The 27609-nt window shown below is 42.2% G+C and overlaps 1 protein-coding gene across 1 annotated transcript in view; it reads right to left on the reverse strand.

The window, feature by feature from the left end:
- Positions 1 to 27609, reverse strand: part of LOC126203406 (uncharacterized) — a 169160-nt gene that overhangs the window by 15016 nt on the left and 126535 nt on the right. The window contains exon 6 of the mRNA XM_049937710.1: positions 16515 to 16714. Within this exon, the coding sequence (XP_049793667.1) occupies positions 16515 to 16714 (200 nt within the window). The remainder of the gene's footprint in view (positions 1 to 16514; positions 16715 to 27609) is intronic.

Below are 27609 nucleotides of genomic sequence, written 5' to 3' on the forward strand. Positions count from 1 at the left end.
ATTTTGCAGCTGTGACTTATTAAACTGATAGTTCGGTAATTTTCACATCTGTCAACACCTGCTTTCTTTGGGATTGGAATTATTATATTCTTCTTGAAGTCTGTGGGTATTTCGCCTGTCTCATACATCTTGCTCACCAGATGGTAGAGTTTTGTCATGACTGGCTCTCCCAAGGCCATCAGTAGTTCTAAGGGAATGTTGTCTACTCCCGGGGCCTTGTTTCGACTCAGGTCTTTCAGTGCTCTGTCAAACTCTTCACGCAGTATCTTATCTCCCATTTCATCTTCATCTACATCCTCTTCCATTTCCATAATATTGTCTTCAAGTAGATCGCCCTTGTATAAACCCTCTATATACTCCTTCCACCTTTCTGCCTTCCCTTCTTTGCTTAGAACTGGGTTGCCATCTGAGCTCTTGATATTCATACAGGTGGTTCTCTTCTCTCCAAAGGTCTCTTTAATTTTCCTGTAGGCAGTATCTATCTTACCCCTAGTGAGACAAGCCTCTACATCCTTACATTTGTCCTCTAGCCATCCCTGCTTAGCCATTTTGCACTTCCTGTCGATCTCATTTTTGAGACGTTTGTATTCCTTTTTGCCTGCTTCATTTACTGCATTTTTATATTTTCTCCTTTCATCAATTAAATTCAATATTTCTTCTGTTACCCAAGGATTTCTATTAGCCCTCGTCTTTTCACCTACTTGATCCTCTGCTGCCTTCACTACTTCATCCCTCAGAGCTACCCATTCTTCTTCTACCGTATTTCTTTCCCCCATTCCTGTCAATTGGTCCCTTATGCTCTCCCTGAAACTCTCTACAACCTCTCGTTCTTTCAGTTTATCCAGGTCCCATCTCCTTAAATTCCCACCTTTTTGCAGTTTCTTCAGTTTCAATCTGCAGTTCATAACCAATAGATTGTGGTCAGAATCCACATCTGCCCCTGGAAATGTCTTACAATTTAAAACCTGGTTCCTAAATCTCTGTCTTACCATTATATAATCTATCTGATACCTTTTAGTATCTCCAGGATTCTTCCAGGTATACAACCTTCTTTTATGATTCTTGAACCAAGTGTTAGCTATGATTAAGTTATGCTCTGTGCAAAATTCTACAATGCGGCTTCCTCTTTCATTTCTTTCCCCCAATCCATATTCACCTACTATGTTTCCTTCTCTCCCTTTTCCTACTGACGAATTCCAGTCATCCATGACTATTAAATGTTCGTCTCCCTTCACTACCTGAATAATTTCTTTTATCTCGTCATACATTTCATCAATTTCTTCGTCATCTGCAGAGCTAGTTGGCATATAAACTTGTACTACTGTAGTAGGCGTGGGCTTTGTGTCTATCTTGGCCACAATAATGCGTTCACTATGCTGTTTGTAGTAGCTAACCCGCACTCCTATTTTTTTTATTCATTATTAAACCTACTCCTGCATTACCCCTATTTGATTTTGTATTTATAACCCTGTAATCACCTGGCCAAAAGTCTTGTTCCTCCTGCCACCGAACTTCACTAATTCCCACTATATCTAACTTTGACCTATCCATTTCCCTTTTTAAATTTTCTAACCTATCTGCCCGATTAAGGGATCTGACATTCCACGCTCCGATCCGTAGAATGGCAGTTTTCTTTCTCCTGATAACGGCGTCCTCTTGAGTAGTCCCCGCCTGGAGATCCGAATGGGGGACTATTTTACCTCCAGAATATTTTACCCAAGAGGACGCCATCATCATTTAATCATACAGTAAAGCTGCATGTCCTCGGGAAAAATTACGGCTGTAGTTTCCCCTTGCTTTCAGCCGTTCGCAGTACCAGCACAGCAAGGCCGTTAATGTTACAAGGCCAGATCAGTCAATCATCTAGACTGTTGTCCCTGCAACTACTGAAAAGGCTGCTGCCCCTCTTCAGGAACCACATGTTTGTCTGGCCTCTCAACAGATACCCCTGCGTTGTGGTTGCACCTACGGTATGGCCATCTGTATCGCTGAGGCACGCAAGCCTCCCCACCAACGGCAAGTTCCATGGTTCATGGGGGAAGCACTAGAACTTAGAACTAGAACTTAGAACTACTTAAACCTAACTAACCTAAGGACATCCACACATATCCATGCCCGAGGCAGGATTCGAACCTGTGACCGTAGCTGCCGAGCGGTTCCAGACTGTAGCGCCTAGAGCCGCTCGGCCACACCGACCGGCGTTTTTGTTTCATTTAGTGCTGGATTGTGTATGCTGAGTAACATCATTTTAGTCATGTGTCATAGTGAAGGGGTTCTAGGAAGTGAAGTGCATTAAGGACTTGTTACTGAATATGATGTCTATAACACTGAGGACGAGCAGTGTTCCTCATTCATTTCGATCCCACTAAAATGTGTGTTGGCGGATATGAACCAGTGACTGCTAATTGAAATGTAAAATTGTTGGTACTTTGGTGGTGTGATAGTAACTTGTGAGATTTCTCAAATGATGTAAAATTATATTCAAATGAACGTGAGTAAAAGAATCCTTGCAATCAAAATATGATATGCTATGTTTATTGTTATGTGAAAATTACATTTCAACTGTATACTAGCTGAGTACCCAGCAGTGGCCAGATACGTATTAATTCCAGTCACCTATAAGCATGTTTCCTTCTTCACGCTCCCTTTGACCCGACCTCTCTCTATCCATCTTCTCCTCTTCATTCCCTCTGTCCTACCTCTCTCGCTCCACCTTCTCCTCACCATTCTATCTGCTGCTCTCCTACTATCTCTTCCTCGCTACCCTACTCCCCTACCTCTGTCCATCTCCTCCCCATCTCGCTATCGACCTCCTCCTCCCCTCTCGCTATCCATCTCCTCCTCCCCACTCTCTATCCATCTCCCTCCTTTGCTCTCTCTTCCAACTCCTCCTCCTCTATATCTATCTCTTTCTCTTTGCTTTCTCTGTCTTCTTCTCTCCCCCTAACTGTATCCACCAACTCCTTACCTCTCTGTCTGTCCACATCCTTCTCCCCTCCTTTTCTAGCCAATTATTTTCCTACCCCAACAGGCGGACGCTGACTCTTACTCCTACATATTTTTTTCCATATGGTAAGTAGTATGTGTAACAAAATTGATTGAAATCGATCCAACGGTTTAGAAGGAGCCTTTATCCATTGCTTGGTACGCTTAAGTAGCTTCAATTACAAATATATATTTAACGTATTTCACATAGGTTTGTAGACTAATTCGCCTAATTCTAGCGAATTTCGCCCTTGATCTTCGTTTTCCTGTATCTCCTGAACTATGTGTCATAAAATGATATAATTTTGTAGGTGTATTCACCGGTATATGTGGGTACGGCCAGAAATGTTTGGGAATAGCCAAAAATTAGTAAATTTAAATTCACGCGTGATGTGGCAGTTTTACGGCATGGATAGTGAAAATTTAAGGGAGAAACATTTTGCCTCTCATTCTTTGTGGGATTTATCAATGAGAAAACTTTCGTAAAGATTAGATTGTACGTGAGAAGTTTGTTGCAAGTCACAAACTACTTTTATTCTCAAATAATAGATGAATAAAGTCTAGACACGCCGAAGACTACTCAGCTTTCTCATACTCATCCCCACACCTTTGATAGGTAACTTGTTCTTACCCCACAGTGATTCTTTCCAGACAGGAAGTGTCATGTTACGAAGTTTGTTTGAAATCAGTCCAGTGGTTTAGGAGATATGGAACATAGATACATACAGGCACACTGTAACGCCGGAAATGCATATCCTCCTATTTCCATCTATTGTACTATAAATTTGTTTTCCTTATTTTTGTTGCCTGAATATATGACATTTCTGTGTCTTTACATATTGTAATTGTTCTACTATTTGTATATATATATATATATATATATATATATATATATATATATATATATATATATATATATGCATTTATGTCGATGTATAATTGGTTTGTTTCGTAAATATTATTGTATTTTTACGCTGGGTCTTGCCTAGGGAAATCTGCTATCGAACGATTACATCGATAGGTCGTGTGAAGAATCAAAGTGTGTAGGATCTTTGGTAGTGTTAACTCTGTCGCGTGGAGCGCGGGCAGAGCAGAGAGAGTCTGGCTGGGGTGGTGCAGTGGAGCAGGTGTGTTGTGTGAAGCTCCCGCGAGTTGCCGCGCTTTCAGGGTTTGGCAGCATGTAATTGCGCTCGACTTGCGATGATAGTTTCTGACACGGTGTCGCGGACGGGAAGCATTAGCTGGCGCACAACAAGAGCCCGTTTCGTCTGGTGACCGTGTCGAGAAGAAGGCGCGCCAACATCCAGCTTCTGCAACAGCGACGGCCGACAATGAGTGACTGTCGCCACCTCCTCGATCGACGGCTTCAAACCTTCAATCCACCAACAAGGAAGACTGGAAGCACGTAAAGTTTTAGAACTGTATGGCAGACCTCAGCTTTTCAAACTTTTAAAATTGTTGCATCAGAAAATTAGAGCAACTTAGCATGAACGTTTGTTGCTCATTGTCCCAATTGCATTACCAAGCAGGGTCCCTTCCTTTTCCGGAATGAACCCGAGTATCGTTGAAATTCAAACGCCAGCATCATTCGATTTCACTGCTTTAATTTCAAAGTTCAGTTAAGGTATTCATAGCTGGCTACAATATTTAGATTACACAAGCACAAATTAAGAGTGCGAGTTTTGTTACCGTATCTTAGCTTACTTGTGACTGCAGCTCAGCTTGGTACGTACTAAATTTTACTATTGTTAATTGTTCAGAATCATTTAATTCAAGTTCAAAGTTAAATCTCTTATTTCTAAATTGCGTAGATTCAAGTAGCTTTTGAAATGATTGTTGAGGTAGTCCAAGACTAACCATATTTTACTGAATTTCGATGTGCTTCATAAAGAAAGCTCACTATTAACTTCAGTCACTAAATTAACTTTAGATTTTCCAGTTTCATTAATTCTTTTGCTAAATTAAGTCAGAGTGTAGCGAAATTTATTACTTGTGACAAACTTTCAGTTTTCACACTACACGTGTCAACCTTCAGTTGCCACACATCTAGTGATTATTATATGTGTAATAACCTTTCTTTTTTCAGTTACTATAGTAATTGTCCTTAGGACTGGCGACCGTAATTTCCCCCAAATCTCAAATATCTAATTACCGCTAGTTAATTGTTAACGTAACGGCCGCACATTTACTTTCTTTATTAACTTTACCCCTTTCCAAAATTAATTTCCACCAGTTTCATTTTTCCTTTTATTTAGATGTAACCTGTTCCTCCCTCTTTGTCGACAAATTAACTTCGGTGACGATTGCTTTTCTCAAATTTCCATTAGGTACACACGGTTTAATTTTTCACTGTCATTAAGGTCGTTAAGTGAGGGGGAGGTTACAACACATACAAACATATGTACTTTTATCCATTTTTGTAATGCTGACGGTTTAATATATGTATAGTTTGCTGAAATTCCTAACTGAGCTGTGACAGGTCAACTAACATCGGTTAAAATTCTTAAAAAGAGAAAACTGTTGCAATATGATCCCTAAACTATGATAATAACTTCATAACCAAGCCCTGTGAGATTAAGATACACAGACAGCTGCTTTGGGATATGCAGTGTGAGGTAAGCCCTAGCTGGTGCTCTTACTCAACACTCTCCCTATCAAGCTGACACTAACACACACACACACACACACACACACACACACACACACACACACACACACACACAAAGATGGCATGCTTGTCGAGATGCTTGTGGCTACCACAAGCCACATGGCCACCTCTCCACAGTTTATGAATGTACAATTGGATATTATTTTCTTTTCTACAGGCACTCTACCCCCTATTCTAATTTACCATAATGTAAGCTGATTTCCACCAATACCCTGATAGCTGACCAACTGCCACTGTAACATCACTATGAGAATGCTCACTCAAACAGATGTTACGAGATGATGTACTTCAACACTGTTGGTCGTGTCTGTGTTGTTGTTTACCATCTATATGCCCATCTCAAAGACGTCTATTGTAGCAGAACTACTGAAGCAGGATAGTGGGCTTCCTCGCCTGGATGTGTCTACATCGATAGTAGGTCGGTGGTCATACCGTTCTGGCTGGTCAGTGCAGACTATCATTCAGTATAGATGAATTGCGAGTGCCGTGCCTCTGCCTTTTCTTGTGCAGTCCTCATGTATTAAAGGGGAGCAGTAAAGCTTCTTTCGTCATTGCTCTCCGGAACTATTCCCCTTCATTCCCATCTTTAAACAAACTGCACCTGGTGTAAGCTCAGAAAGGAGATTAGGATACTTTCAGAGTCACATAGACAATCAATTTCTCTGGCTTTAAATACGTTAGCCATAAATATTTCCATATGAAGGTGAACCCAAGATGCTAATACAAGCTAGTACAGCATTCAGTGATGCGAATTACGACATTCGTTTGTAAATAAGAGAGGCGTGACTCACTACCTTTTGTCACTTACCTTCTGGTCCTCTCTTTTGCAGCAGCTTAGCATGTAAGCTTTTATGTAATTGTGTAAATAACGGTGGAAGGAGATCAGCTTGGTGACGTGTCGATTTGCGTGCCAACCGTTGTACATAACGGCGAACTTTTGGTGTCTCAGTTTATTCTACCAACTCCGATTTACGTCATCAACGTAATGCAAATGATTTGTTGAAGTGCACGTAATACAAACACGATATAACATCACCAAACTTATCTCCTTCCCAACCAGCAATGCAGGTAATCCAGTTGTCAATACTACACCATTCGCAATAGAAGTAGCAATACTTTCTTTATTACTCTCCTCAATTATACTTTTCACACGGTAGTCAGTGTGACGCATCCAGGCTTTCGAACAAATACGTTTCTGAAGAAGGATACATTAATATTTTTCCAAATTTTTAAAAGATAGAAAACATTTTAACCCCTCTGTCCCTTTTCTATGACATGACTTTCACAGTGGTATAATCAACCAAGGAGCGGCTTCGATAGCACGTTTTCGACTGATCGCAGAATCACTCACAAGTCTCATGAATTGATTACAATGATAGAGTCAATACTTCCATGTTCCATTAACGAAAGGTTTATGTTGGTAAAAAAAATACGTCATATTTCCCACAAAATAATACTGGGTAAAGGGGCGGCATTCAACTGAGGTTCTGATCGGGAATTCCGTTCGTGATTGGTCGACCTGCTTGTGTATACCAAATAAACCCCATTCTGTGCTCTGATTGGTCGAAAAAATACTTAAGTGAGAGCTCTCATTTGCTGAAAAATACACAAAAAAGTATGGATACATTGTTAGATGATCGCCTGAATTATGCTAACGACTATAAACAACATTTCAAAATCACGTCGGTGCAAATACCACATATTGAAGACTGGAAGCTTCTTGGATGGTGAGAATATGGGGCTCTGGCGAAAGGGGGGCTGTGAGATGACCTCTTTACAACTTCTTCCAAGTGGCATAAGGAAACATTATTTACTTCCACATGTTGTTGTTGTTGTGGTCTTCAGTCCTGAGACTGGTTTGATACAGCCCTCCATGCTACTCTATCCTCAGCAAGCTTCTTCATCTCCCAGTACCTACAACAACCTACATCGCTCTGAATCTGTTTACTGTATTCATCTCTTGGTCTGCCTCTACGATTTTTACCCTCCACACTGCCCTCCAATACTAAATTCGTGATCCCTTGATGCCTGAGAATATGCCCTACCAACCGCTCCCTTCTTCTAGTCAAGTTGTGCCACAAATTTCTCTTCTCTCCCATTCTATTCAATACCTCGTTAGTTATGTGGTCTACCCATCTAATCTTCAGCATTCTTCTGTAGCACCACATTTCGAAAGCTTCTATTCTCTTCTTGTCTAAACTATTTATCGTCAACGTTTCACTTCCATACATGGCTACACTCCATACAAATACTTTCAGAAACGACTTCCTGACACTTAAATCTATACTCGATGTTAGGCCCGGCTCCCCCAAGGCCGCCAGTAGTTCTAGGTCTTTCAGTGCTCTGTCAAACTCTTCACGCAGTATCATATCTCCCATTTCATCTTCATCTGCATCCTCTTCCATTTCCATAATATTGTCCTCAAGAACATCGCCCTTGTATAGACCCTCTACGTACTCCTTCTACCTTTCTGCTTTCCCTCTTTGCTTGGAACTGGGTTTCCATCTGAGCTCTTGATATTTATGCAAGTGGTTCTCTTTTCTTCAAAAGTCTCTTTAACTTTCCTGTAGGCAGTATCTATCTTCCCTAGTGATATGTGCCTCTACATCCTTACATTTGTCCTCTAGCCATCCCTGCTTAGTCATTTTGCACTTCCTGTCGATCTCATATTTGAGACGTTTGTATTGCTTTTTGCCTTCTTCATTTACTGCATTTTTATATTTTTTTCCTTTCATCAATTAAATTAAATATCTCTTATGTTACCCAATGTTTTCTACTAGCCCTCGTCTTTTTACCTACTTGATCCTCTGCTGCCTTTCACATATGCATTCCGAAACAAGGAAATTGGGGGTAATATCAAGGTTTTAGCAAGATACGTTCTTTCCACACACCATTCGAGAAACTGTAGGAGGATACGCTGAAGGCGCATTTTGTCCACGGCTACTTTTAGTTGATCGGGATGTGCGTAAGTTTAAATGAAGTCGATAACTTTTAGCTGGCGTCTCACAAGAGGACGCGGATTACTCCCTCGTACGGTTATCACTGCCTTACCTGGTATTTATAAGCAGCCGCTAGGGTTGCGTCTAGAAAGAGAGACGCCTCCAAAGACTGCGGCGCAGGCAGATGGTGGGTGGTTTTCGCACAGTGTGGAGCTGGGGCCAGAGTCTGTGCTTGAAGCAATGGACACACGTTGCTGATCGGCACGATGTCCTTTCCGAGTCATCGTTCGCTGTTCTTCGCCAGGAACGGGCAGAAGGCAGAGGTCTGAATGGTTCAAATGGCTCTGAGCACTATGGGGCTTAACTTCCATCGTCATCAGTCCCCTAGAACTTAGAACTACTTAAACCTAACTAACACATCCATGCCCGAGGCAGGATTCCAACCTGCGACCGTAGCGGTCGCGCGGTTCCCGACTGTAGCGCCTAGAACCGCTCGGTCACTCCGGCCGGCGCAGAGGTCTGACTCGCTTATATTGTGCGCATCTAGTTGTTCAACTCTTCGAACCGATTTCCTGCTCCGCAAGCTCTTTGAACAGATGTTCGTGTTTATGTTCATTGGGTCGTCATGCACGCCTTGTTACTTGGATTTGTGATTTTGAAATAGCGTATTGTCCTGTCTGCTCTGTGTGATTTTGAAGTAACTTGATTTAATCTAGTGGCCAGCCTTTTCTCTCAAAAAACATGCCATGATTAATATTGTAAAGGTTTTGTAGTGTGCCCAGTTGCCACGCACAGCTGTATCAGGAGCTTAAGCCTTATCTGATTAAAAAAAATTGTTTGTTTAAAAATTCTTGTGCAGTATAAAAACAGCTGTGTCTATGTTTTAGTATTTGTTCTCACTGTGTTTTAGAAGCTGGTGAGCTTTGGTATCACTATTTTCCAGTGCTTTTAAGCATGTTATTAGCTCTAGTTTATGGTAAGACCCTAGCGAGTTGTTTATTGCATGCCTTCCTGGAAGAAACTACAGATTCCTTTCCGTAGTTCCCTTGGCGAAGCTTATTGGCTCAAATGATTCAAATGGCTCTGAGCACTACGGGACTTAACTTCTAAGGTCATCAGTCCCCTAGAACTTAGAACTACTTAAACCTAACTAACCTAAGGACATCACACACATCCATGCCCGAGGCAGGATTCCAACCCGCGACCGTAGCGGTCGCGCCGTTCCAGACTGTAGCGCCTAGAACCGCTCGGCCACCTCGGCCGGCGCGAATCTTATTTCCTAGGGCGGTTCGAGTTATTGGAAACGCTCCGTTAGTGCAACCATGATTAAACCATAAATTCACTTGTAGTATAATCTAGTCAGACACTTATCTCTCCTACTGTGAACAGCAGGTACTAAGTTGCTGAGGGAGTGTTTCGTGTTGGCGGCTTCTCGCCGCGTGGCTCTGGCTTCCGTGAAGCCGTGTGCAAGGCTCTCTAGGATTTCGTAGCGCGGGTTGCTGTTTGTTTGCAGTAGCGCATCATGGCTGTCTGTGCTCATGCTGAGTATTTTATGTTATGTGACTGGTATTGTAAATGAAATTTTGTTGCCGGCCAAGAGGCCTTTGATTAACAGGCTCCGCGCAGGAAATTTTGTCTTTCATGTTTAATACATATTGTATTCTTGAGCTGAGTTTTATTGTACATTTTTTGTGTAGGCCTTTTGAGGGCATGCCTAATGTACTGAAGAAACACATCAACAACTAATTTACTTATTTTAATTGGCTGCTTTGTTTCAAATTGTGTAATTTAAAAATTATAAAAAGGCAAATATTTTTAGGTCTTATTTCTTGAATTGGTTTGAAATTATTATTACTGTAATTCATCTACATTTACACTCCGCAAGCCACCCAACGGTGTGTGGCGGAGGGTACTTTACGTGCCACTGTCATTACCTCCCTTTCCTTTTCCAGTCGCGTATGGTTCGCGGGTAGAGCGACTGCCGGAAATCCTCCGTGCGCGCTCGAATCTCTCTAATTTTACATTCGTGATCTCCTCGGGAGGTATAAGTAGGGGGAAGCAATATATTCGATACCTCATCCAATAATGCACCCTCTCGAAACATGGACATCAAGCTGCACCGCGATGCAGAGCGCCTCTCTTGCAGAGTCTGCCACTTGAGTTTGCTAAACATGTCCGTAACGCTATCACGTTTACCAGATAACCCTGTGACGAAACGCGCCGCTCTTAAGCAATATCAATAAGATAAACAGAAATAAATAAATGCAGGAAAATGGAGGTGTTAGAGGGAACATGCAGTTTGAGAGTGTGGTGGTACTGCATTTTAACATTAACATTATAATCAAAGCCGTGGCTGTGTAACAGTTTTCATTAAATAAATGAGCAAAGTAAAATATGAATAGTATTTGATGAGACAATTACAAGGGGTATTAAACATGGACAGTAATACAAGTACCAGTTAAAAGAAATTGATATTGCTTAAGTTCCGTATGTATTCTGTAGTTACATTGATAATTGTCTCTTCTTTTAATTGGTTTGTGTATCACTCTCCACGTTTCATACCTCCTGATGTAGCCTTGTCTAGTACTAATTTTATTTTACTTTATTAGTTTTGTTTATTAATAGAAACTGTTATGTAGGCATGCTATTCCTATTTTGTGCTAAGGGTTTTCCTGTCTACTCCATTGTTATTTATGTACTGTTCACTTTTTACTTTTTCAATGCAAAGATGTTACTTACTGTACGTCTCTATTCATTCTAGATATGTTACTTATCTTCCAATGTTGTTTGAAAACTTTTTAACTTCTTAGGTGATAATACTCAGTAAATGTCTGAAGATGGTTTGTAAGCCGAAAACCGGTTAACAATAAAAGTAATATTGTAGAATAAAAGTAGACTGGTACTTTTCGTTTATTACCATCTTTACGCTGACACGTAGGTAAATATGGGTGCAAGTGCAATACTCGTCAATAATCTCGGCTATAAATTATGGTTACTATAGTGACAGTTAAAGATGATTAATTCTAGTTAAATGACAATTATTACCCATTAATTATGTCCTAAATAAGAAAAGTGAGTGCCCAAGTATCTGTTACTTAACATAAGATGAGCCAGGGCAAGCGGGATAAAAACACTGGGCCCTTTGTCCTCATACCAGTACTGACCCCCTACTGGCAAAGTTCACTGATGATGTCTGCTTCTGTTGTTCATAGTCGATATCGACGTCATACATGCCCTGAACGCCTTCTTCCACGGCTGCTAGGAGCCACAGGTTGGTGTGGGTGAAACAGCAGCTTAGCTCTGTACTGTCAGCGGCCTTGCGGCGCTGTTGATGCTGACTCCCCTCCTCCCACCACTGCCACCTGCGAGTCACATCCTGGACAGCGCCAACCTCAATGGGCCAGGTGCCACCAACACCCCTCGAACACCAACTGTGTGGAGCAATGACACATCTGCTGACGTATTCTGGATAATAAATGCTTTGTTTCTCAAAATTATTTCTTTGGTGTCTCATGAGATGCCTGCTGGATGCCCACCGACCAGTCCACTGGCCATCCAGGCCCTGGGGTGGTGGTCCACCGACACGCTCATCTCGATTTTCCCATGTTCTGTCTTGGACTCTGTTTCTAGGTGGGCAGTAACTCTTTACGTGTGGATAAACTGTAGCTGCTACAACTTAAAACTCTACGTCAGGTAATATTGCACAGGCAGACCTGTGTATGTAAGATTGCCCTCGACAAGATTCGCTATTCCAGCCCTTCTCATCCAATCTGCCCTTACTGTCAACAACGCAGGCTTAAACAATGCTTCCGAGACTGCTGCGACATTTGCTTGGTTTTTGTGTAATTGTTGTGGACAACTTTCTTTGTTGGATACTGCATATCGTGGATCCCTCTTTAACAGTTTAAGGGGCTCCGGAAAGGCTCAAAATCATGAAAAGTTCAATTTTTACTTTTTTGCGTTTTCTGAATCTGCAGACTATTACCTTTTAATAGATATATAATTTATTCAATTCCGAAGACTACAATTATTTTTAAATTTTTTTTGAAATGTGTTCTACATGGGCGTGACCCACTGTGGCGCTGTTAAACTGCTGTCAAATGGTGTTATTATTAACGTCCGTGTTCATCAGGTACATTTTAGTGATGTGAGATAAAGTATGTGTTGTGGCTAACCTGTGATGGTTCAATATATATCGCTGGTGTGATTGTCGATTGTTTCATGTTTATTTACTCTGTCGTTATCTCGAAAATATTCGTAATTAATTCTGTTTCTTGAGTCTCTGTTTTGTTGAAGTATAATAATGAGTAAAAGTAAAGTTATTAGAAATCCTCTGAAGGCTTTTAAGAAAAGGAGAAATGTTGGAAAGCCAAAGGTATGTGTTATTACTGTAAACAATAAAGACGATAACCAAGTGAGTGAACCTAACCTCTCAAGTACACCTGCCCATAGCAGCCAAAGTGGGAAAGAAAATACTTGACAGAAGAAGCTTGGTTCAATGAGTGAGAACTATGAATGTTTTATGGGCGAATCGGATGTGAATGAAATATTTGATATGTCGGTTCTCACAGGAATTTTTTCAAACTGTGTAAGATGTATTCATTGTAGTGAAGTTGGTCTGGAACTCTCCATAATAAAGCACGTAGGACTTGCTAGTGAAATACAACTGAAATGTGATAAGTGTTCATACATGACCACGTTTGGAACAGTGTTGCAGTAACTGCAACTGAAGAAAATGGTAGCAAAATCTACGAACACAACAACGAGCGATGCTTGCTTTAGACAAGGAACGCCTTCGGGCTGCAGACAGGGCTGTAAAGAGTCTAGAAATACAAGCAAGAGTAAACAGGAGGAGGAACAAGAGGAAGCTGGAGGAGGAGTTTGCAGAGGATGAAGATAATCCATCCTATGGACCTGGAATACACTAAAAAGTTAATCCAATCTTTGTCGCTCGATTCCCAAAACTTTTATTTTCTCATACTAATTACACGTTTTCTAAGGATCTTCCAAACATATTTGTTTCAAATTTTCAGTAAATGTTACACAGTACCTTCTGCATAATTTAACACAGCCTTTTTCCAAAAAACTGTATATTTTTGAATATATAAATAGAAAATTGCAAAAAAATGTTGTGAATTTTCATTACAATTGAAAAAAAAATCATCTTTAATAACTGAACTAAAATTTTGTAAAATCCCTGTGTTAAGTTGTAGCCCATATTCCAATAAATAATCTGTAAAAAGTTCAACTTCCTACCTCAAATACTTTGTGAGGAAAGATGTAATTTATAAGCGGTATTTTAACATTGCAAGTATAGGGCGTTCCGGAGCCCCTTAAACATTAACTTGTTTTTCCAATGTTTTATGCTTCTCCTGATTTCTTGAAGTTGTACATTTTCACCGCCCGTTAACTATATATGTTCCATTGCAGTCAATGTTAAGCCGAAGACACCGCCTACGGGCCGGTCGGAGTGGCCGAGCGGTTCTAGGCGCTTCAGTCTGGAACCGCGCGACCGCTACGGTCGCAGGTTCGAATCCTGCCTCGGACATGGATGTGTGTGATGCCCTTCAGTTAGTTAGGTTTAAGTAATTCTAAGTAATAGGGGACTGATGACCTCAGATGTTAAGTCCCATAGTGCTCAGAGCCATTTGAACCATTTTTGAACACCGCCCACGAATCTGTTATCGTCTATGGATTGCCTCTTAGAGACATTTAGCCTGTGAGGTTAAGGGCTATTGTAGTTTTGCATTATTAGCTGTGTTTGGTTGCTGACTTGGTACGTGTGTTGAACGATATACATTCCAGTTGTTGGTGTTATCACGTAACAGATTACCATTGTTTCGTTTCACGTTGTGTCATGAACTGCGATGAGTTGCCCTCGTTGGCTAATGTTCACTACCCGGTCTGATTTAACTGTACTTTTCAGTAAAGGAAATACTTCCGCGTTATGTATGCATCACTTCACCATAGCCGTATTTTTTGGGACATTCTGCCGTAATGAATGGTATACAATATAGAGACAGCTATAGAAATTTTAAATTACTTGCTTCGTTATAATGTTCTTATACTCCTTCTTGTATTTTCTTCCTATTCATGGGATCTTCTGTTTTTCACTAAATGGTCTTCTTGGCAGCAAATACATACAATGGATGGAGACGAGTATGTCTATGGTATGTGTTGTCCACCATGTCTTTCGCACCTTGTCCACTTTTGCATTGGCAGCTACTGTGGCTGTAGCATAGCCGTTTGAAACATCGTCTCACAGCAGGTGCAAAAGATTCTACAAAACACCTGTTTCCATGGATGTATACAAATACAGCTAAATTTTGAGCATCAACTTTTAATACACACGTTTGGTGTTTCCAGTGCATTTTCTCCATTTTGCATAACGCTTTGAAAACCTGTGAACTTTTGTAACTTTATAGTACAACCAACATCTTCACTTCACGAGATACCGACACCTTGTAACTACTCCTTGTTTGCTGACAATATGTTAGGCAGTATGCACGCCCCAATTATTCCTTTTGAAAACTTTCTGACCTTATCACTGGTTTGCAGCCTCACTTTTGGTAAGTTATATTTTTACACAGTTCTTGCTAACAGATGCCACATTCACATTATAGGTCTTCATTATCGGGACTTTTGAATAAATTTATTTATCAGCGGCCGTAGGGTCTTCACCAATATATCTGTCGAGACTTTGAACGTACACCATATGTTATTGTCCCAGACCTGACGTCTCTTTCTATCCTGAGGACTTCGCGGTCCTGTGAAAGTTGACTGTGGTGTCTCCCGAGTGTTCTCTTTGTTGTTTCTCTTCCAGCTATCAATTACTGTCGGTCGTACAGGCTTCCCTAACTTTGTTTGTTCTTTACCCTACCACTACAGCAGGTTTTCCTTTCGTCCTTCATTTGTCAATATCGAGATCTATCTCACAGACGTGTATCAGCTCGTAAGAATTAGTCCCGGTTATAGATTTCATTGCAACAGTTAAGAAAGGTCCTAACGGCGTTTCTGATACGTGCACACTTGGATGTTTTGATTGTGTTAGGCAACCTTTAACACGCAGATGACCGTTGCGCAGTAATGTAAACTGGCGACGTTTTCAGCAACGTCTACAACACGACTTTCACTATTCAGCAGTTTGAACACCGTTCCTGATCGACGCTAGCGGCCAATCCTTCCTGGCGGGGATACGGTGTAACTGTGATATCTGTCACATAAAAAAAATTATTTTTGTTTCTTCTAAACATTAAAATTTTGTACATGTAAGTTGTCTTACATTCCGTATAGTGCAGGAGTTAAAAATACCACGAAATGAGGTAGTTAGTTGGCAGTAGATCCAGTAGTGAAACACGGACTGTGGGAAAACCGCAACAGAAGAGAATCGAAGCATTTGAGATGTGTTGCTACAGACGAATGTTGAAAATTAGGTGGACTGATAAGGTAAGGAATGAGGGCGTTCTGTGCAGAATCGGAGAGGAAAGGAACATGTGGAAAACACTGATAACGAGAAGGGACAGGATGATAGGACATCTGTTAAGACATCAGGGAATGACTTCCATGGTACTAGAGGGAGCTGTAGAGAGGCAAAAACTGTAGAGAAGATAAAGATTGGAATACATACAGCAAATAATTGAGGACGTAGGTTGCAAATGCTACTCTGAGATGACGAGGTAAGCTCAGGAGAAGAATGCGTGGCGGGCCGCATCAAACCAGTCAGAAGACTGATGACCAAGATGCAGTTGGAGATCTGCTAACTAATCGAAAAATATGCATTGAACTCCATAAAATCAGAAATCACGTTGCATGAAATTGGAAATCGTGGGATATCTAAGTCTGGTTATTCACAAAGGTTCTTGAACACAGTCGACAGTCATCATTACGTAAACATAAGGGGTGAGTCCTACTATTAAACTTACCTATTGTATTCGTTATGGCGTAAGGTAATGTCTGTAGAGTGTTGAATCTGAAGGAACGGTAGACGCAGTACAGAGCGTCGGCGAGGCCGAACATTTGAGATGCCTGTGGTTGTTGGTTCTCACACAGCGCGCTGAAGTTGTCACGTAGGAAGAGCTGTTGTTCGTGATAGTCCAGTACGTCATCATACAAATGTGGTTCCCTGTAACATACAAACTACGACGCTATATGTTAAAATTAAATAAATGAAATCATGTCAGATCATGTACAGTGTATGGATGAATGTAAAAATATATATATTTTCACTCACAGTCGAGTGTAGTCGATTTGAAACATGTTGGCAGATGAAAACTGTTTGATGGACCGGGACTCGGACATGTAACCTTTGCCTTTGTCAACTAAAAATATCTTATTGTACTGAATTGCTATAAACTACAAAAAAATTCAAATGGCTCTGAGCACTATGGGACTCAACTGCTGTGGTCATAAGTCCCCTAGAACTTAGAACTACTTAAACCTAACTAACCTAAGGACAGCACACAACACCCAGCCATCACGAGGCAGAGAAAATCCCTGACCCCGCCGGGAATCGAATCCGGGAACCCGGGCGTGGGAAGCGAGAACGCTACCGCACGACCACGAGATGCGGGCTATAAACTACAACTTACTGCAATTATAGACGGAAAGTTTTACCATTATCAACAGGTCTTTCGAGTTATTTATTTAATACGCAGGTTTTAAAAGAAGATGACAGTACTAGTGTGCGTTTTGTGTCCACAATATATATATATATATATATATATATATATATATATATATATATATATATATATATATATATATATATATATATATACTCCTGGAAATTGAAATAAGAACACCGTGAATTCATTGTCCCAGGAAGGGGAAACTTTATTGACACATTCCTGGGGTCAGATACATCACATGATCACACTGACAGAACCACAGGCACATAGACACAGGCAACAGAGCATGCACAATGTCGGCACTAGTACAGTGTATATCCACCTTTCGCAGCAATGCAGGCTGCTATTCTCCCATGGAGACGATCGTAGAGATGCTGGATGTAGTCCTGTGGAACGGCTTGCCATGCCATTCCACCTGGCGCCTCAGTTGGACCAGCGTTCGTGCTGGACGTGCAGACCGCGTGAGATGACGCTTCATCCAGTCCCAAACATGCTCAATGGGGGACAGATCCGGAGATCTTGCTGGCCAGGGTAGTTGACTTACACCTTCTAGAGCACGTTGGGTGGCACGGGATACATGCGGACGTGCATTGTCCTGTTGGAACAGCAAGTTCCCTTGCCGGTCTAGGAATGGTAGAACGATGGGTTCGATGACGGTTTGGATGTACCGTGCACTATTCAGTGTCCCCTCGACGATCACCAGTGGTGTACGGCCAGTGTAGGAGATCGCTCCCCACACCATGATGCCGGGTGTTGGCCCTGTGTGCCTCGGTCGTATGCAGTCCTGATTGTGGCGCTCACCTGCACGGCGCCAAACACGCATACGACCATCATTGGCACCAAGGCAGAAGCGACTCTCATCGCTGAAGACGACACGTCTCCATTCGTCCCTCCATTCACGCCTGTCGCGACACCACTGGAGGCGGGCTGCACGATGTTGGGGCGTGAGCGGAAGACGGCCTAACGGTGTGCGGGACCGTAGCCCAGCTTCATGGAGACGGTTGCGAATGGTCCTCGCCGATACCCCAGGAGCAACAGTGTCCCTAATTTGCTGGGAAGTGGCGGTGCGGTCCCCTACGGCACTGCGTAGGATCCTACGGTCTTGGCGTGCATCCGTGCGTCGCTGCCGTCCGGTCCCAGGTCGACGGGCACGTGCACCTTCCGCCGACCACTGGCGACAACATCGATGTACTGTGGAGACCTCACGCCCCACGTGTTGAGCAATTCGGCGGTACGTCCACCCGGCCTCCCGCATGCCCACTATACGCCCTCGCTCAAAGTCCGTCAACTGCACATACGGTTCATGTCCACGCTGTCGCGGCATGCTACCAGTGTTAAAGACTGCGATGGAGCTCCGTATGCCACGGCAAACTGGCTGACACTGACGGCGGCGGTGCACAAATGCTGCGCAGCTAGCGCCATTCGACGGCCAACACCGCGGTTCCTGGTGTGTCCGCTGTGCCGTGCGTGTGATCATTGCTTGTACAGCCCTCTCGCAGTGTCCGGAGCTAGTATGGTGGGTCTGACACACCGGTGTCAATGTGTTCTTTTTTCCATTTCCAGGAGTGTATATATATATAATTTTAACTACTGTATTTCTTGAAAAACATTTCGTCTCTCTACAGATTCATAGTCTGAATTGATTTTAGATGTTAACTAGAGATATTAAACAGCAGAATAGGAAAAATTACCAGAGAATAGGTTAACTTTAAATAACACTTCTCATCAGCTGCACGACAGTGAACACGTGACTTTACTGTTACGGATGTGAGTGATTTCCTTAAATTTGTTATAAACGACAGTAATTTGTTCACGTTTTTGAAAACGGAACTGCACACACAATAAATTTACAGACGGGAAATACAACATGTATTGAGCTATCCAGGCACCAGCCAATACATGCCCTCGTATCTTTACTTCTGCCGGTAGTCTCGCTCAGGTCCTAGTTCTCTGACGTCACAAAATTTCTCATGCATACCTTGCGGAACTAACACTGCTGGAAAAATGAGAACAAGTGGCTTTGACACAACCTACAGGATTGCTTTCCGAATTAATTTTCGCTCAGTAGTGGAGTGTGCACTAATTTAACACTTCCGGGTCCTTGCTTGTGGCTAAGCCATTCCTCTGCATTATCCTTTCTTCGACAAGTGATAGTCCATAAATTTATGATGCAGAACTTCTGTGAAATTTTGAAGTAGGAGATGAGGTACTGGTGGAAAGAAAGCTGTGTGGGTAGGTAGTGAGCTGTGCCTGGGTAGCTCGGCCATAACAGTATTTGTAGGCAAAAGGCAAATGTCCTGGGCTCCAGTCAAGTCAGACACACAGCTTTAATCTGCCAGCAGTTTCGAATCGGGAGTAACTCGTGGTACAGCTGCAATAGTTTTGTTTCTCGATACTGGTAGGACAGGTGAAACCAGTAGTGTCCAAAGTAAGACGACTGCTAATAGATAAATGTGAACGTTATGTCAAACAGTTCTAGTTATCCAGTCCTTTGCACCTAATCCAAATGCTGAGGGCTGCCTGGTTTGATCACATAAGATATTTCAAGTCCGTTTATGCAGCTACTGGTGTTGTTGTGGTCTTCAATCCCAATACTGGTTTGATGCAGCTCACAATACCACACTATCTTGTGCAAGCCTCTTCACCGAATAACTACTGAAACGTACATACTTCTGGATCTGGTTACTGTATTCATTTCTTGGCCCCCCTCTACGATTTTTGTCCCTGCCCCCCCCCCTGGTGCTCCCTTGATGTCCCAGTGTCCCAGAATGTGTCCTAACAACCGAACCCGTTTTCTAATCATGATGTGCTACAAAGTTTCTTACTCCCCGAATCTATTTAGTACCTCCTAATTAGTTACGTAATCTACCCATCTCATGTCCAGTATTCTTCTGTGGCACTATATCTCAAAATCTTCTATTCACTTTTCGTGCGAACGTAGAGTGGCCAGGATTCCGGCTTGTGGGACCGAGTGCCAAAGCGCTCAACCTGCTTCACATTTCCCCACCGCCACGCCTCCTTGTCGGTGCTCGAGGAGGGTGAATGGGGGAAAAAGCGAAATCACCGCATTTAAATGGCGGTGCAGTCGCACCACATACGATATGGTTTTATGTTTCACGTTTCTCAAAAACATAGATCATAGAAAACAAGTTTTAATTAATTAATTATTTTTGGTCCACTAAAGACGTAAGCTTTATCTGGTACAGACTGTCGGCATACAGAGAGACGCAGACAATTTCACAGAGTTTCACACTCAAGTTGACAAGTAATTGTGACTTAGTTTCAAAATCCAAAAAAGGGCTTTCGGACAAGTATGTCGATCGAAATATTGTAGCATTTTTGTAACCTGACTATGGAGTCTTGGAAAATCTACCTGAGGAAAGCGAAGCAGACGTCCTCGACAGTTTTAACGTAAAAATATTTGTTACTGAAATTGGAATTACCTCGCTGGTCAGTCAATTACGTCTGCACATGCACAGGGGCTCTTTCAATTGAAACGGCAAACTGTCTGGAAATCGATTCGATAAGTGATGTAAGGCTGATGATGTCTTCAAAACCTTTATAAAACTATCCTTTTAATTCTTAAAAGGCCACGACGAATTCTTCAAACGTCGCGGTTTCTTAAAAGCCAGTGAGCTTAGGCAAACTGACTGTCTTTGTCAAAAATGGTTCAAATGGCTCTGAGCACTATGGGACTTAACATCTGAGGTCATCAGTCCCCTAGACTTAGAACTACTTAAACCTAACTAACCTAATGACATGACACACACCCATGCCCGAGGCAGGATTCGAACTGCGACCGTAGCAGCCGAGCGGTTCCACACTGAAGTGCCTAGAACCGCTCGGCCACAGAGGCCGGCGACTGTCTTTGTCAAAATATGTCCTTTATACAACGTGATTTTATTCTTAGATGCATCCCTATAAATTAAGAATGAAGTTACCTTGTAGTGTTGTAGCCGCGCGGAGTGGCCGCGCGGTTTGGGGCGTCATGTCACGGACTGCTCGGCCTGTCCTGCCGGAGGTTCGAGTCCTCCCTCGGGCAGGATGTGTGTTGTTCTTAGCATAAGTTAGTTTAAGTAGTGTGTAAGATTAGCGACCGATGACTAAGAAGTTTGGACCCTTAGGAATTCACACAGATTTGAACATTTTTGCAATTTTGTACTGTGGGCAGAGTGGAGCCCAGCCCACTTAAAAATGCCAAGTCTGAAATCCGTTGCATACGTACTATTTTATGTTTCCTTCATAAATTCAACTATAGCGAGTTTCAAATTGGGATATCATCTAGGAATGTCCCTTGACTCTGCAGTAATATATAAAGTCTCTATGCTCTTCGTTCAGTCCATTTGAAAACTGTTGCAAATGAAAACGCAACTTCATAAATTTTCCTATTCGTACCACCTATTTCTTCAAGTGCTCCATTCGTGCAAATTTAGCACAAACGTACAGATCAATGAATGAATCTCGTCTGTCGATCGCTGTTACATTTTGCGCTTTTGTTGGCATCTAAATGTTTAAATTCTCTTTGCGTGGTACTATAATGTCGTTTCATTTCAAATAAACGGTACCTGTCACTTATGGTATAACACCCCCCTGTTTCCCGGGATTTGCGAAATTACAAGTTGACAATGACCGTGAATTTTGACCTGCGTAGGGACATCCGAATCCAAAGTAAACAATGATGATTCCGCGGGAAACAGGAGACGTTATAACTTGATGGTTATTGAATGAGTAATTTCATTCAATAACGATCGGTAAATGAATTAATGGAAATAATGTGGAAATAATTTTTGCCAGTGGAAATTTTGCCGAAAGAAATGATTAAGTTGTAAAAGCAATTAAAAAATCGGTCGCCAGCTCAGCTGATGAGCGACACTACTGTTAAGTACGTGAATAATTGTGTCAAAAATAAAGTTTCCCTGTTTGTAGCGCAGCAGGTGGAACGGGAACTTTTACGTAAGTGCTGTGTCAGGCTCAGTAGTCATATAAAACAATGTCATAACAGTTCCATTAAGTTTCGGGTGTGCACCCGCAGAAATCTCCTTCTTCTTCTAATATTTCGGCTCTATAACGTTCAGCCATCTTCAGAGTGAGCCGCAAGACTGCCGCTCCAGTGCTCGCTTCGTACCTTTATACTCGTGTACCGAAGCGAGCACTGGAGCGGCAGTCTTGCGGTTCACTCTGAAGATGGCTGAACGTTATAAGCCGAAATATTAGAAGAAGAAGGAGATTTCCTGCGGCTGCACACCCGAAACTTAATGGGACAGTCTTTGCGCCGCCAAAACCTGAAGAATGTCATAACAGTCTAACTACACTTATTTTGTTCATAATTTGTCAGCTAAGTGCAATGTTGACAACACAGATAATTATCTATCGAGATTTTGAATAATGGACTGTCATTCTGTCTTTAAAATTAGGTACTTTTCACAGTTCAATCTACTGATAATAAAATATATTGCCAATAATTGATTACTATGTTTTGAATGATAATAATTCATTAATTGGGGGATTGTCAGGTGGAATAAGCTTTATAGTTTCATGAAATATGCTTGAATTAACTTTAGCTGAATATGCACTGAAATAAATCTTAATAATCAAATTTATTACTTCGGTATATTATTAAGTTACTACGGTTGGCGTAAGCTTATTAAGTGCAACAGTTAACTACGATAACCAGTCTGAAATTTAGTCTTCACCGTCCATGCAAATAACTTGATAATTAACATATTTTCTCTCGATAATGGCGTGACACACTCGGTTCAGTAAGGTAAGGATTGGAAGGAACCTACTTGGTGTTATTCTCGGGTGGAATGCAACTGCAACGTTTCGATTATAAAGTGCTTGTTATTAATTGTTCAACTTCAGAGAAAAACACAGTCACTGGCAAACCTTCTACAATTTTATCCTACGAAAATTACGTAGATCTTACTTCCCTCGTTGTCGGTGGATCGACGGAAGACCACGGCAGCGACACAATGTGGCATCGGGCTTTTACTGTTACGACTTGGGCCCACAGTGCGCTTCACATTTAAGCCCTCGTTTCTCCAGCACTATACCTATTAATCCATAATAACTTGCCCGGCCATGCTTCCAGATATACCGACCATTACTTTCCCGTCGTACTTAGATCCACACACTAGCCGTTAGATGTAACACAGCTAGGACTAGCAGCACTCGACTGTACGTCTTACTCCGAGCACGGCGTCACTGCTACTACTGCCCGCTGGCGCGCTCCCGCGCCCAGAGGCGCGACAAAACAATCTCTCTGACTTCAACGTTAACTAAATATGCCCTGACTTGCCAGTGTTAAATATTACATAATTTAAACATAGTATTTACAATACATATTTACACTAGACAGTACATCGTATACAAACAGTTTCATGTGTTAAGTAAGCGAAAAAATTCATAGCAAGGACTGCGTTGTAGCGTCACTATGGGAACTGCGAATTCTCATCCCTCTCTTCGATCAATCCATTGCATTTTGAAGGATTGTAGCGACATATGGCTAGATTGTCTCTTTTTGCGCAAAATGCCAGTGGAGCTGTGAACGCCCTTCATACAACGAACAAACAGCGAAGGGTAAACAGCGGTGACGTCATGATTCTGCCGAACTCAGAGCGTTTTGCCAACCGCAGAATTTCGCACCGCAATGCTGAATGAAATGTTGCGCACTTGCGGGTATTTCAGAGAAGTAGTGAGCAAAGCCGAGTGACATTCCGCGCCTTGACTCACAGGCGGCCTACGCACACTGCACGTGTGATATTTGGCACGCCGTGGCCGGTCCTGGTCCAAACTGTTCATCATGCTCTACCGGTAATACGAATATTTCTGAAAACATTTTTATTTTTTTTTCCTTCATACGACAAGAAGCTTCTTAGAAAATGTTTTCTGTAATTTTGTGAAGTTATAGTGACTTTAACTTGTGTGTACATTGCTGTAGACATAGCTACCAAGTGTTTATATACAGGGTGAGTCACCTAACATTACCGCTGGATATATTTCGTAAACCACATCAAATACTGACGAATCGATTCCACAGACCGAACGTGAGGAGAGGGGCTAGTGCAATTGGTTAATACAAACCATAAAAAAATGCACGGAAGCATGTTTTTAACACAAACCTACGTTTTTTTAAATGGAATACTGTTAGTTTTGTTAGCACATCTGAACATATAAACAAATACGTAATCAGTGCCGTTTGTTGCATTGTAAAATGTTAATTACATCCGGAGATACTGTAACCTAAAGTTGACGCTTGAGTACCACTCCTCCGCTGCTCGATCGTGTGTATCGGAGAGCACAGAATTACGTAGGGATCCAAAGGGAACGGTGATGGACCTTAGGTACAGAAGAGACTCGAACAGCACATTACGTCCACATGCTAACACCTTTTTGTTGGTCTTTTTCACTGACGCACATGTACATTACCATGAGGGGTGAGGCACACGTACACACGTTGTTTCCGTTTTCAATTACGGAGTGGAATAGAGTGTGTCCCGACATGTCAGGCCAATAGATGTTCAATGTAGTGGCCATCATTTGCTGCACACAATTGCAATCTCTGGCGTAATGAATGTCGTAAACGCCGCAGTACATCTGGTGTAATGTCGCCGCAGGCTGCCACAATACGTTGTTTCATATCCTCTGGGGTTGTAGGCACATCACGGTACACATTCTCCTTTAACTTACCCCACAGAAAGAAGTACAGAGGTGTAAGATCAGGAGAACGGGCTGGCCAATTTATGCGTCCTCCACGTCCTCCACGCAACTGAACGTCGGAGGTTTCAAGCGTCAACTTTAGGTTACAATATCTCCGGATGTAATTAACATTTTACAATGCAACAAACGGCACTGATTACGTATTTGTTTATATGTTCAGATGTGCTAACAAAACTAACGTGGTTCGATTTTAAAAAAACTAGGTTTGAGTTAAAAAACATACTTCCGTGCATTTTTTTATGGTTTGTATTAAACAATTACACTAGCCCCTCTCCTCACGTTCGGTCTGTGGAATCGGTTCGTCAGTATTTGATGTGGTTTATGAAATATATCCAGCGGTAACGTTAGGTGACTCCGCACACCTCCAGAAAAATACGTTTTTCATATAAGGTGCATTGTGCTGCCACCTACTGCCAGGTACTCCATATTAGCAATCTCAGTAGTCATTAGACATAGTGAGAGAACAGAATGGGTCTCTCCGGGGAACTCACAGACTTCGAACGTGTTCAGATGATTGGGTGTCACTAGTGTCATACGTTTGTACGCGACATTTCCACGCTCCTAATCATCCCTAGGCCCACTGTTTCCGATGTGATAGTGAAGTGGAAACGTGAATGGACACGTACAGCACAAAAGCGTACAGGCCGACCTCGTCTGCTGACTGACAGAGAACGCCGACAGTTGAAGAGGGTCGTAAAGTGAAATAGGCAGACATTTATCCGGACCATAACACAAGAATTCGAAACCGCATCAGGATCCACTGCAAGTACTACGACAGTTAGGTGGGAGGTGAGAAAACTCGGAATTCATTGTCGAGCGGCTGCACATAAGCCACACATCGCGCCGGTAAATGCGAAACGACGCCTTGATTGGTGTAAGGAACGTAAGCATTGGACGGTTGAACAGTGGAAAAACGTTGTGTGGAGTGACGAGTCACGGTACACAATGTGGCGATCCGATGGCAGGGTGCGGGTATGGCGAGTGCCCGGTCAACGTCATCTGCCAGCGTGTGTAGTGCCGACAGTAAAATTCGGAGGCGGTGGTGTTACGGTGTCATCGTGTTTTTCATGGAAGGGGCTTGCACCCCTTGCTATTTTGCGTGACCCTATCACATCACAGGCCTACATTGATGTTTTAAGCACCTTCTTGTTTCCCACTGTTAAAGAGCAATTCGGGGATGGCAATTACATCTTTCAACACGATGGAGCACCTGTTCGGAATACACGGCTGTGGTGGAGTGGTTACACGACAATAATATCCCTGTAATAGACTGTCCAGCACAGAGTCCTGACCTGAATCCTATTGAACAGATTTGGGATATTTTGGAACGCCGACATCGTGCCAGGCCTTTACCGAACGATATCGAGACCTCTCCTCAGTGCAGCACTGCGTGAAGAATGGGCTGCCATTCGCCAAAAAAACCTTCCAGCACCCGGTTGAACGTATACCTGCGAGAGTGGAAGCTGTCATCAAGGTTAAGGGTGTGCCAACAGCATATTGAATTCCAGCACTACTCATGGAAGGTGCCACGAACATACGTCATTTTCAGCCAGGTGTCCGGCCACTTTTCATCACAATATATATGTTTTACAGTTGGTATGAGCTTAGCAATAATGCGGAGCGCGCCGAAAATGAGAAGCTCGCGCTACTGTAGCTGGAAGGAAAGTGAAATAGGTTACTACTACGGCATGACTGCGGTAAGATCATTTCTCTGTACATCCATAGTTTGAACAGACCTACGGTAAGATCAGTCTGAAAGCGCAAAAGACTGCATAGAAAAACTCGGTGTCTACCAAATCATTGATAAAAGTAATTGTTTGCTGGTGAAGTGATATTCAGTGCTTGTAGTTGTGTAAAGAGTAACTACGCAGGAGCGGGCTTTTGTATGCATGGAATATTACCAGTCGAGAGAACAAGGAGGTGGTGAAGGCGTCATTGCTCTATAAATAATACTTACCAGCCAGAAATGGACGTTTGCATAAGAATACTTCAAAAGGAATATAAATGGTAAAGCTGTTACACCGAGAGGAATAAGAGCAAAACATTTATAGTTTTCACATCGAGCAGACATGTTCAATCTTCATCGTTACGTGAGCACTGCTAAAAAAAAAAAAAAATGGTTCAAAAGGCTCTGAGCACTGTGGGACTTAACATCTGAGGTCATCAGTCCCATAGAACTTAGAACTAGTTAAACCTAACTAACCTAAGGACTTCACACACACCCATTCCCGAGGCAGGATTCGAACCTGCGACCGTAGCGGTCGCGCGGTTCCTCACCGAAGCGCCTAGAACCGCTCGTCCGCTAAGGCCGGCCAATTGCTAAAAGGTACAGTCAAATAACACGTCAGCAATCAAGACAAGAAACTTAAGTTCTATTTGTCTCTAAAGGTGGATTTCTTTTTGCTAGTAATCGTTCTTTGAAAAATGTGAAGTAATAGGATACATCTTTTGTTATTTAGTGGCCGCCTTAAGTACAATTACTGGTAAGTATGTAAAGGTTTCTCGCAAACATTAACGTCTCTAAAATGTTTAAATAAGAAATCCTGAACTTTGTATAGAGGAGAAAAGTCATTTGTGTTGACTAGAGTGCATCAGTAGATAAATTGTACAGATTCTTTACAGAGCTATTTAATAAGAAACGCTCCATTAATTTTTGTACTCAAACTTTACT

This window comes from Schistocerca nitens, chromosome 9 (assembly GCF_023898315.1).
Source record: "Schistocerca nitens isolate TAMUIC-IGC-003100 chromosome 9, iqSchNite1.1, whole genome shotgun sequence".
Lineage (NCBI taxonomy): Eukaryota > Metazoa > Arthropoda > Insecta > Orthoptera > Acrididae > Schistocerca > Schistocerca nitens.